The following is a 12,818-nucleotide window of genomic DNA, read 5'->3' as shown; positions in this document are numbered from 1 at the left end:
CCTGTATGCACTGCCTTGCTCTCATGTGCATTCAAACTATCTTACAAATTTCCTAGTTTTGTGGTCTAACATATGAGTGTAGAATTGACAGGTGCTGAGGAAGCAGGAATGAGACTAATTCTTCAGACTTTATTTTTTTTTTAATTTGTGTGCTTATGAAACTCCCCCTGGAACGAAAAGCAGTGCCCCCTTTCCTCCGACTTGCTTTAATTCTCTAGCAACTCCTAGACCAGGAGTGCCCACTATCGTGACCTCCTGAGGATAAGCAGTGACTCTGTGTAAAGCACCAGCTGGATGGCCAAGATGAAGGGAACAATGCTGCTTTCCCTGGCAGCTGTCTGACTTGTTGGAGTCAAGTCTGTGGCTAAGGAAGTAATTGCTAAAGTTTCATGAAGATATCCAGTGGGTTACAAGTCAAAGCCCTATTAGAAGTCCCTGAGAAAAAATTCCCTCTATGGACACATGTCGGATTTTTTTGGGTTTCAGTCTAATAACTTGGGTGGTGGTGGTGGATCTTAGTACTAAGAGAAAGATACTTTGGAAAAACCTGGATAAAAGGCATTTAAGACTTTGTCCCTGAAATAATCAGCTCTACACCTGTCACCCAATCCCTTCCAGTCTTGGTACCTTTTGAATGACCCATTGCATCAATCCAAGGTAGTAGAGCATGGAAATTACAGTGCTGAAGAAAACCACGATTGGCAGGACCTGGGGGTGGGACAGGGAGGAAGGTGGTCACAGGTTAATGTTGGCCCTACTAGCATTAGTATGTTTCAGTTCACTCTTCTTTCTGCCTCCTTTTCTGAGACATCATAAGAGTACTGGAAACTCCTCTTGAACTAAACAACACTTTTATTGGGTGGCTTCCCCATCCACAGTCTCTTACTCTAATTTGTTCTGGATAAGCATGAGTATATTACTTAGGAAACTTGACATTTTTTTCCTTTCTCTGATATGATGAGCTTTTCTCACTTTAGTTTCTTGGAGAAGGAATGAAGTTTTGGGGGAATTTGTAACTGGATTAACCAACGGAAGGCTAATGGCAGATATTCTTGTTCTGATATGAAACAGACATGGGCGTCACTACTCATTAGCAGTGTTACCTAGGTGGAGACTAAATGTGAGCAACCTCAGAACCTTATTCATAGTGGCTACACAGATACAGCATGGTAGGTGCTTATACCCAGTGCCTCCTACAGAGTAAGCACACGTTAGTTTAGCTTTTAACGTAATAATTAGTTTACTTACAGATTTTTGAATCACTAAAATGGTTAAACTTGGGAAACTAGTTTACTTCTGTGTTAACAAAATTATCTTTTTCTAGATCCTATTTTCCTGATGCTCTTTGGGTGCGTTCAATGCAGCCTGTGTGTCTACAGGGAACAATTTCTACTCTGCAGAGGTCACACACAGCTGTAGTCTGTGTCCCTCTGCACTCTTACTCCTTGTTCCCCAGCTAAATGGCCAGGGACAAGCTGCCACCAGAGGCACAGAATGACCAAGGACAATTTGTGCAAGATCTAATTTAGAAAAAAAGTCTATTAATAATATATATTAAAAGACATTCTGTGCCATTATTGAGAGCTCACTTACTTAATGTGCTTTTATTGGCTTTAATGGGCAGGCAGAACCTTCCTGAAAGCTTCAGGGAGCTAGAGGGGCTCATCTCTCAAATGTTCCCACAGAGAAGCTGCTTTGGCAGAAAGGATGAAGGTCCCTCCCCCAGGGGACGGGGGGAAGACACTCAGACAGTCTGGGCAGCAAGGTTCTCTTTCTTGTGACTTTATTTTTCCCAGTTCTGAATTAAATTAATGATATGAGCATATTTCAATCTCAATGTATAAACATTTCACCTTGTTTATGAGAAGGCTCTGTTATCTCAGACCAAAACATCGGATCAACAGTTTTTAAAAGTCAGCAGTTTTAAAAACCATTCGCCATTCACATTTGGGCCTAACGGAGGCAGGGGTAATTGGAGTCCCTAAGTGAGCAATGTAGAAGTGCAGGAGCAATAACACAGCACAAAAAGGAAAGCTGAATAAAAAGCCATATGGATCTTTCTGACTCATCAACAAGTATTTATAGGGAATTCCCAGAGGAAGTGAGCTTCCTGGGACTTGTGGGGGCCTTGGGAGGGAACATATTAGGCTTGAGCATGGGGCCAGGTTGCCTTTCTCCTGTAGAATAATGTCCCTCCTTTGGTTGGAGGAAGGTCCGGCCTCTAGGCTGCCCAGGCAAAGGCTGTGCTGAAGGAAAGATGGGGAAGATTTAGCATGGGGATGGTTCTGGAAGGACAGAGGTTGATCTGGGTGACTAGCTGTCCTGTTTAGCCTTGGATTGAGAGATTTCTCAAGTTCAGAACTGTCACCAATCCTGAACCTGGAAGCCATTAGTGGCCATATGCCTATTCATGGCCAGGTGCCTAATATTCTTTCCCCTGAAATCTCAGATGCGATTTTTGTAAGTATCTTAGACAATGCTACCAGCCCCCCAGCAAAGGATTTGAACATTTCTGACTTCCTCTAGATGTTTCCCTTAATGCCAAAGTAACAAAATAAAATGTTTGCAGTCCACTGACTTCAGATACAATTGTAAATGAAAAAGGGCAGTACTGTGTTAGGTACCTACAACATGCCTGGCAGGTATATATGACTGGTTTCTCGTCAGTTAGGTTCTATCTGAACATTGACGAAGACGGAGGAGTTACTGCAAAGAAAGTGACGACATAGAAAAGGAGTCTGGCTTTACCTTAAATGCAAAGAAGTGGTCTGTGTATTTCTCACCAAAGACAAATGAAGAACCAGCGTTAGTGTACTCCAAGAATGTCTGAGTTGGAGAAAGGAAAAGAGCAGATCATTACAACCACTGAAGTGGTGATTACAAGCCACAGTACCTACCAGGCTCTGCAGAGGCTGGGGACCCAGCAAACTTGTTGAACAGACTTGGAAAGTTAATTTTCTCAGTGTTTTCCCCTCCACTGGATGGCATGGAAGTGTATTTTTGAACTATACCTGCATATAGATTTCCTGTCATTTCTGACATTCAATCTGACTCTAAGATGCTCAAGAATGAGCCAGGTGTGGTAACTGGTTCCGGCAAGCCACAGATGGCACATAGGTGGCACTAGTTACCACTAGAGGCAAAGAAACCCTGTTTCTCTGTAAAACCATCTTAAAAGTGTGACACCCTTTGGACAGAATGAAAGGGGCAGTCAGGATAGGGAGTGATGTAGTGCAAGATATGGATAAGGGACGACCATAGTATTAATAAACTAGACAGATTAACATACTCTACATCCACAAAATTATTTGTCTAACTCATGCAACAGAATTAAAATTTGGTCAACTAATGCAGACAAATAAATCTATTTCTGACATGTCTTGAGGATTATATTCAAATGTTAAAAGCACTATAAAGGCAAGGTGTTCATTTGAACCCAACTTACCTGAACTTGTTTGCCTAACCACTCAAAAGCTACAAATCCAGGCTCCGTCCTTAGTATTAAGAGCCCAAGAAGAAACTGTAACCCAATTCCCCAAAAGACAGGCCTCCAGTAAACCTAGATGAAAGATGAAGAGATATATTGTATTAGAAATTTAGTGCTGAACGCAGCATCAATGCCCCGAGGATCACTGTTTCCTGGGAAGCTTCTCACATGTGGCCCATGAGTTGCCTTCTTTGGGAGGCCAAAGAAGTCTTGAGTGGAGAATCCCTTGATAGAATCACACCCAAACATCTCAAGGCTGCCTTCCCTGTTTCTAATGCTGAGTTTGAGGATTTCAGTCCTGCAAGAGTATGTAACCATTATGGCATGATAAAATAACAGACACAAGAGTTGTCCTAGAAGGGCTGGTAAAAGAGTAAGGAACTGGCCTTCCTAGTCATGCTGTAAATATTGGATACATGCCATTCTTTCCCCCGTCTGGAAAATGGAAATATGGAACATGACTTCTCTGTGTGCCCAAGGTTTGTTGAACTGATAATTTGTAAGTGAATTAAGTGAAGTTCCACCCTGTTGAGGGGCTCTCATTTCTCTATAAAAGGAACCAATTAACTCTGATGCAGACCCAGAGAGTGCAGCAGTAATGGACAATCACCTGCTTTCATTTTTGGTGCAGAGATAAGTGGCCTGCAAAGAACTATGGGATTGGAGGCATAGAACACAGCGGAGATATTCACCAGAACAGGACAAAAGATTTGGATCATATTAGGTGACTTTTACTTCTTGGGTCAAACTTTCAGCCAGTAAAGTCTTCCAGAGTTTGACATTATGAGTCATATGTGAAAGCTTCAATGTCTCAGAATTCTTGCTCATTTATTGGGTTTCAGGCTGACAGAACAAGGATGAGAATTGAATTCCATGTGAACAAAACTGCTTAGGACAAAGTTTTGGAGTAAAATAGCTGAAATTTCAAATGTAAGTTCGATAAACTGCAGAATCCAGTGATAGAATATTAGATTATTTGCTGGTCTGAGTAAATCTTAATCAAAGGGATGAGTTTTTTTTTTTTTTTTTTGTATATGTGTTTCATGGGGCTAGGTGGGGTACACAAGTAGAAATTGGACTTGACAGGAGAACATCTCGCTGGTTGTATAACTGGAAAATTACTGAAAATGAGAAATGACAGAGTAGCTGTATTATGAACATTTGGGAAGAAGGGGGCCCCTAGCTACTTAAAATATCACAGTAAGGTAAGACCAATATTGAATAACAGTTATCGTCTCTCACACTCATTATTTTGAGCAATTTACACATGAGAAGAAAAGAGGGGAAAAAAATCCCCCGAAAGATCAGTTTCCTACTTACTTTGGTTGGGTACTTGGAAAACAGAAACAGCAGGAGAATATACATGATGACCCCACCGAAGGATACCAGCTGCTGTTGGCCCAGTTTGGCGGTGTCAAAGATCAGCCAGAAAATAACCCCCAGCACCAGTGAGCTCCAAATCACCCTAAGAGAAAGGAAGCACTGGCATCATTTGCTGTGCTAACTGCAACATCTTAATCAGGCTTAAACTACCAAACAAAAAATATTGATAAGAGTAACACATCCTGGCACCAGGAAGTTGTTATATTGCAGCAGACCTTCTTTGGTTGTGGCTATAAAGGCAAATAGCCAAAAAATTAAACAATGTGTCTCTCTCACTCCACAGCTCTGGGGCTCTTTGCTGGTTCAGGGATATATGAAGGGGTCAGAGAGGGGAAAGGAAGTTTGGAGAGGGAAGTCTGGTGATTTCTCAGAGAGATCTATTGGGAGTCCTCACCTCTGTTTTGGGAGATGGGTGAGGTGCTACCTTCTTCCTTGTAAGGGAGAACTTGAGATGTGCTCTCTGCAGTTGGAGGGCCTCACCTGAGCCTCAGCAAGCCAAGTCAGACTTTAGACTGGGTTCTGACTCCCTGGGGAATCTGGCAGGCATGACAAGACTGACTCATGACTTGGATGGCAGGGCCAGAGATGGTGCTGTGTTGGGATTGCACAATCCTGGTGTGCTTGGCCAAGGATGTGTGAAGTTTCCTGGTAGATGCCATGTGGGCCATGCTGGGGAAAACTGGTCCTACCCACCTGGAGGGAGAGGAGTTCCCACAGACTGTGACTGAGGGAAAAGCCCTAAGTGGTTACCTGCAGAGCACTGGGTCCTACAGGAGAGTTGGCTTTAATAATTCACAGGCTCTCCCTCCCAAGGAGGCCACAGGAGGAAGTTACCTCCCTAAGTCAGAACTGTCACATGTTTTGGACAACATTCTATCACTGGTAGCACTTGAAATTAAGGCAGTTTATAGGGACATTTGAACACATCTCAAATGAGTCATTGCCTTATCTAAGCCTTGATTTCCTGCTTGTAAAATGAAGGTATTTTAACAGATTATCCCCTAGGTTGTTTCTAGCTACAGTATCTCATAAATTAGGCAGCAATTTCAGAACAAAATTTTGGAACAGTGTTGGAAAAAACTAATATCCCTCTCAACTGCAATAAGAGAACCAACTGCATTTACCACTTCAGCCAGAACCAATGGTTGTCCAGAAGCCTCCTGCCAGGAGAGAGGAACTCATCAATTTGATGTTCATATTTGGCCATAAAGTGATCCCAGACCACAAAGAAGATGGCAGCCACAGTGATCACGAAAAGAGGAAGGGCTCTGTGAAAGTTCAGCACACAGGCCGCAATCACCATTGCCAGGTAACCTGTCCAGGAAGCAAAGGCAGACAGTGAATAACACCAACACCAGCTGGAGACCAGCCTCCAGCACTGCTCTGGCTCAGCCAAGGGCAGGTTCAATTAACAAGCTATTGAATACAGGAATACTCTTGATATTCTTGATGTGGTTATTGGCTCCTCTGATTATAAATCCCTAACAGTCTCACCACGAATGCTAGGAGGATTCTTCTGTTTCAGGGTGCTAGGTCTCTTTTCTTATAGAACCTTCTGAGTTCTTGAATCACAATGCTTGACTTGTTGGGCCTCTTACTTAGTACTAACCAGCTTTTTCTGGTATCCAGACGCAGCATGTAAGCTTCTATCAGAGAAGAGCCCAGGTGTTGGAGAAACCACTGGCAAAAGGTATTGGTTCTTCTGGGTGATAGCTCAGATTTGGCTTAAGCTTGAGTAGGAAAATCTTTCAGTGTCACAGAGTCTCTAAAGGAAAGTGGAAGGGACTTTGGAAGAGGAGATTCAAGGTTTCTCATTTAAGGTCAGCAAACACTGTTTAGTTTGCAAGTTAAATTTGGCTGGCCACTTGTTTTTGTAGGTGGCAAGTGCATTTGTATTTGTATATTTTTATTTGTATCCTACAAATGAAGTCATTGGAATACAGCCATGCCTGTCTATTCATGTTTGTGCTACAATGGCAGAGTTGTGTGGGTTTGACGTATGGCCCACAAAATGCTATCTGGCCCAGTACATAGCAAACTTACAACCCTGCAATTCCCTCTTCCAGCTGTGTGAGCACCAGCAAAACCACAGACGTTAGAGGTGCAGCAGTCTTGGATTTATATCTGTGGACTTGGGTGGGAGGCTTCACATTATATGGACAAGATTGCTCTTTCAAGTGGGTGGACCCTTTGCTCTGGGGGGAGTGCTTTTCTGTGTCCAGTCGACCCTTGAACAACACAGGTTTGAACTGCATGGGTCCACTTATCTGCAGGTTTTTTTTTTCAACACATATTGTAAATGTTTTTTTCTTTTCCTTAAGATCTTCTTAATAACATTTTCTTTTCTCTAGCTTACTTTATTGGAAAAATACAGTATATAATACAATATCAAATACAAAATATGTGTTAATTGACTGGTTGTCTTATTGGTAAGGCTTCCAGTCAACAGTAGGCTATTCGTAAAGTTTTGGGGGAATTAAAAGAGATGCATGGATTTTTATGTGCTGGGGTGGGAAGTGGTGCCCCTAACTCCCTTGTTGTTCAAGGGTCAACTGTAGATAGTATGGTTCTGCCTTCAGGCAAGAGGAATGGGCCACGTGACCGTAGATGACTCCTAATGTGATATCCATATAAAGTATTAATTGCTTATATTTCCCCCTGCAATTAGGTTCTGACACTGTGATTACCACCATGTTTTCCAATACCTCAATCTGTATTAACCAACTCTTAAATCCACATCAAAATAACAAGAGCTGCGAGAGTGGGTAACCTAAAAAATTAGCTGCTGGCTGCATAAACTGGACAGGGAGACAATCTGCATAGGTCCCCCAAGCTGAGACCCGAAACTCAGGGCCTTCTTGATTTATTTCCCTGCCTCATTGGATGATTCAGTGAAGTGCAAGGGAAAGGGAAGATTTATTTTCTTTCCACAGGAAGCTCAGCATAATAATTGGAGGACCCTAGAAGAGAGACACTGGTATGTCATCCCCTTTTGTTATTTACCTGCTAATAAGATGCCCCAGATGATGTACCGAATGGTGGTTTTGTGTTTCCTACAAAAATCACAAACTGTACCGTACTTCCTTGCCAGGTACCTGTAACAACACAAAAACAAAACAGCATACAGAAGTAAATGCTAAAAACATGAAATAAACTGGCATGATATGGCTAGATGAGGCTTTGTAAAGAATGCAAGTAAACAAACAAATTCATGAAGTGTATGTTCTACAAAATTGAAATGGGAAACTCATTTCATTTTAGTCTAAACTCAGCCATGGCCTGGATCAACCTCTGCTGAATGGATGTGCCAAACCCAGAGCTATTACAGAGATGCAGAAAACATGCTCCTGGAGATAGAATGCGGGAGATGAATAACTAACAAAAAGCTGAAAATAAATCATAGGATGAGAGTGTTTCTCACTGGAATATGAGGTCTTCCATTATCTTTTAAGCCAGTTATTAAATGTTGAGTTTTAAAAAAATATCCAATGAACTCTCATCCCTCTTGTTCCAAGAAATTTGAGTAAGATGGAGGTTCCCTGTCGTCGCTCACTCTACTTTTTAGTGGGAAGCTGACAGACTTCACTCGGTGCTTGGAATGTAAAGTAGCATTTCATGGATTTGACAGCTATTAACCAGTGGGCTGTCATATAGCTTTCTTAGAAAGTTCTGGAATTGTTGGCATGTCTTCGTTTCTGTCCAGAGCTTTGTTACGGGGTGGTGGGTAGTGTGTGAGCAATGTGTGCACGTGGTCACTTCTTGCAGAAAAGATCATGTCCACCAGTGAGTGAGATTGGAGAGGCCACAGGGCCGGTCCCACAACAACTGTCCTCCGCTTCTCCTGGGATGCTTCTGGTGCCTCCACACTTGCTCTGAATACTGGTTGCCCTGCAGGTCCCTCTTTTCTCAATGTCACATCTAACAGGGGCCTCTCCTTCTCCCACTTGAGGCCGGGTGGAAGGAATTTACTTGCACATTTAACCATTGCCACTTCCCGGATAGCATTTCTAAAACAACTATTTCTCATCCTGCATAGAAGATTCCCAATCTCCAGGACCTCAAATGACTTAGCCCTCTGCTGGGACCTCCCTCCCCTCAGTGAATTCCTCCAGTTCCCTTCCAGCAGTCATGTCCACATGTCCAAGGCTCAGCCCCCTTCAAGTTTCACGGCACAGCAAGTCCTTGGCTTCTATAAAGCCTTCTTCATCCCCTCAGACAGAAGCATTCCTCTATACTTTATTTCTATTCCTTTTTTATTGTGTTTTGTTATGAGGCCTTGACTGACTAACGTCCTGGAGAATAGATCTCTGTGAGCCCTACGGCACCAGCACCTTGGACTTAAGGGTGGTTGGCAGGTTATTTGTTGAATTACTAGATAAAGGAAATGGGAGTGTATATTGCTTTTTTGGAACAGTATTTTACAGCTGTGGGTTGGGACCCATTAGTGGGATGTGAATTTGATAACCATCACTAAAAGAAAGAATAGGACATGTGTATCACATAGTGAGATAGGGATTATTGCATGAAACTTTTGTCGTTATGCATGGGTGTGAATGCGTGTCCTGAGAATTAGAAACATTGTTCTAGGAGATATTGAGGGAATATGAGTGTAGTAAAGACTAAGTTTTTCATGGTCTAATTTAGGAACCACAGATGCTGCATTATCCTCAGTTGTGGATATAGTGTTAAAAAGCAGCAGTGGTGGAGGGTAACATTTAATAGGGCACATCCATCTACTTTAGGCTGGATTTATCGGTTTTTTTTAATCGCAGAGAATGCATGTAGTCCATTACAGCAACCTGACACTGTGTACAATAAAGTAACTAGAAGTAGATGCTTCTGCCATTTGGTTATCCAGGCTGAGCCACTCCCAGCCTCCTCGGTTGTTTCGGCCCCACTGACATTCGTGAAACCTGAGTACCTCTGAGCACCCAGGGAGTCTGAGTCTCCAGGGTCAGAGATTCATGAAGTACAATGAAGGATGAAACGAAGCTCAGGTTTCCGAGGTGGTAAATATTCTTCCTGATGTATATGTGACAAGATCTTTCAATCCTAATTCTGACCAACTCCAGAGATGTCCTCTGATACATGAAAACAAAGTTCCTCAGAGATTTAGGAATTAAAGTTAAATTTATATAGGGATTTAGAAAATTGACAAACCTTTTAGTGTTATGACAGAGTACCAGACAATCTTGGACTAGGAATCAGAAGCTAAAATTGTTAAGTTAGCTTTTTTCCCTCTCTAGTTGACTAACCTTGAGTAAGTCACTTCTGTGAGCTTCATTTTTCTGGTTGAAAAAAAGATAATATAGTTTGCGTCTCCTACGTCATGGGGTGATAAAGGCTTGGAATACCTTCAGGATACCACAAGGTAATAGCAAGTTTGTTGGGATTTTAAATGGATCGGGTTTCGAGAAACCAATTGCTTATTGATTGACACTAAGAGGAAGAATTAATTACTTTTGTATGGACTGGAGCAATTAGTTGGTAATTTACACCTGTAATTAAAAAACTGTCTTAGAATGGGTTCCCAGGACATCAGCAGTTTGAATTTACCATGTTGATTATCCTAGAGCTCCATTAATTTTTCTGAAAATGGTGTTAGGGGGATCGTGGGGAAGGGGTATTGGTGGTATTATTATTAATAAATAATAATACATTTTGAAAATTAGGTGAGGCGAAAGCAAAGTAGCGAAACCATTTTGTTTAGGAAATAGGTGTAATTATTTCTCTGGTTTAAGCCTGTACCCTTTTTGATGTGTCTCTTGATCCTCCTCCTCATCTTCTTTGTTTCTTGGAGAATCCTGCTCAATGGTGACCTGCCCTTCACCCTGGAAATCAAACATTGGAACAAAGATGGAATAATAAGAATCCTGGGAATATTGGACCCTGATCTTCTTTGCTCAGAATTTTGGCAAAGAACTTTCAAAAGGTCTTTTCAAATTATTATACAAGAAGATAGCTCCTGTTATTTATAATACTTATCACAAAAAATCCAGGATCATACTTATCTTTCCCTTTTCTTCCAAAAGAGCTGTTGATATTGTCTCCTTTTCTTTGGGGAACAGGCTCAGATCTCAGCTTTTTTGTTTCTGTCTCTACTGCAATCATCCAACCCTAGCTCTGTTTTTAGGCAAGTGCTAAATGAAGTTAATACCAGAGGCTGCATAAATCTCCCTTTATACTCTGCCAGTCCTTGTTTCCAAAGAATGGAGACCAAAGCTGGTTTTATGTTCCTGGCAGCCTAAGGCTTGTTCTGCAGATGTAAACACTAGCTCAGCATCTTTAAGAGCTTATAAACCTCCCCTTGGGAACTAGGGTCCTTCTATCAGTTGGTCTAAAGGGAAGTATTTCTCTTCCTCAGCCAGCCCTTGCTCTAATTAATAAGTGAAGTATATACCTGGGCAATCTTTCATGGAAATCTTTCTAAGTACTGTTTGAGCTCTTCAGCCTCCATGTCCCATCCTGTTCTTGGGATGGTGTACAAGATTTCCTCCCTCCATTCTTCAATAATGTCTTAAATAGGTCAGCTATCATAAGCAATAGTGAGGGAAGGTGAGGAGGAAGTATGCAGGTGTGGAGTGATTTTGAACACACACTAAGTGGTACACGGCTAAATCTCAGCTTTTGATTCCTGTCGTATCCCATATGGCCATTGATTCTCTTTAACAGAACTCATAGAAATAAGTCATTGGTATGTCTCTGAGCTGAAAGAATCCACAAGGATCATGTAATTCTTTGATGCCAAACTCCACTGTACTTCTGGCTGGACTCATTTTCTGGCTGGACTCCAGAAACTAGAAAGGTGAGAGGACAGTAATTGCAAGCGAGACCTGCTGAGTCCAAGCTGCAGAGGCAGAGGACAGGGGTAGAGATGAGCCTTTTTCATTCCCCCCCTCCCCCATCTAACACCTAACTTTGTCAATAAACTGTGTGGCAAATATTTGATTTAAATGATCGTAATAATTTTTTTTTACAGTGAAATTGTCCCAACTTACTATTTATGGAATGTCTAGTATTACTATTGTTTTCTTCACCCCCACCCAACCTTTTCCTGTCTCTTAAAACAAACAAACCCAAACAAAACAAAACAAACCAAAACAAAGCAACAACAAAATCTTTTTGATTCCACAGGCATGGGACATCTATCCTTCCTCCTTCCTTTCACAGCCAAACCACTTGAAAGAGTTGCCTTTACTTTTGGTGACAACTCCCTCACATCCTGCTCATTCAACCCACTATAAGCAGACTGTTACCGAGCTGGCGTCTACCAAGGTCACCCAAGGGCCCATTACTGCAAATCCAATTAGCTACTCCTTACTCTTCATATTCCTGTTTACAACAGTAAAGTATCTAATTTTTTTGTTTTTGACCTTTTTTGTGAGACAACTTTAAAGAAGACTTTTTAGAGCAGTTTTAGATTCACAGCAAAATTGAGGGGAAGGCACAGAGATTTCCCATATACCCTCTGTCCCCTCCCCACTACAGTCCTCCGATTATTGACTTCTCCCACCAGAGTGGTACATCTGTTTAGTCAGTGAAACTACAAAGTCCATAGTTTACATTAGGGTTCACACTTGGTGTTGACAAGAGAAAAATTCTGAGATGTCATAAATTAAATTACAACAGGCTGGAGGGTGGGAAGAAGAGACAAGAAGTTAATCAGTTAACAGAGCCAAGAGCAGACATCAACAAAAGACTGTTCACATTCCTGAATGTGAAACTTTGAATCAATTTCCAGACAGTTATTTCAGCTCTTATCTAAAGAGAATAGCTGACCACCAATTACCACTACATCCTGTTTACTCATGAACTTTCTGGACTGTTGCCCATAACCAATCCAGAAGCAGCAAACATTTCTTCGTTGTGGACTATGCACCTATCCCAGAACATTTTCTGCTTCACCTTCTCCTGCCCCCCTTGTCTATAGCTAATGTAAATTCTTTCA

General features: G+C 41.8%; 1 protein-coding gene across 2 annotated transcripts in view; it reads right to left on the bottom strand.

The window, feature by feature from the left end:
• Positions 1-12,818, bottom strand: part of SLC28A3 (solute carrier family 28 member 3) — a 54,523-nt gene that overhangs the window by 15,272 nt on the left and 26,433 nt on the right. Inside the window, exons 3-9 of one of the 2 annotated variants that reach the window (XM_019750092.3) lie at positions 10,619-10,701; positions 7,874-7,965; positions 5,995-6,184; positions 4,808-4,952; positions 3,446-3,559; positions 2,749-2,826; positions 628-708 (exon numbers count right to left, since the gene is read on the bottom strand). In XM_019750092.3, the coding sequence (XP_019605651.3) occupies positions 628-708; positions 2,749-2,826; positions 3,446-3,559; positions 4,808-4,952; positions 5,995-6,184; positions 7,874-7,965; positions 10,619-10,701 (783 nt within the window). The remainder of the gene's footprint in view (positions 1-627; positions 709-2,748; positions 2,827-3,445; positions 3,560-4,807; positions 4,953-5,994; positions 6,185-7,873; positions 7,966-10,618; positions 10,702-12,818) is intronic. The other variant, XM_074330610.2, reaches the window with a different exon arrangement.

The sequence above is a fragment of the Rhinolophus sinicus genome, chromosome 16 (genome assembly GCF_057876585.1).
Source record: "Rhinolophus sinicus isolate RSI-liver-muscle chromosome 16, RSI-T2T, whole genome shotgun sequence".
Lineage (NCBI taxonomy): Eukaryota > Metazoa > Chordata > Mammalia > Chiroptera > Rhinolophidae > Rhinolophus > Rhinolophus sinicus.
Note: the sequence above shows the minus strand (reverse complement) of the source record. Positions and strands in the feature narration are given on the sequence as shown.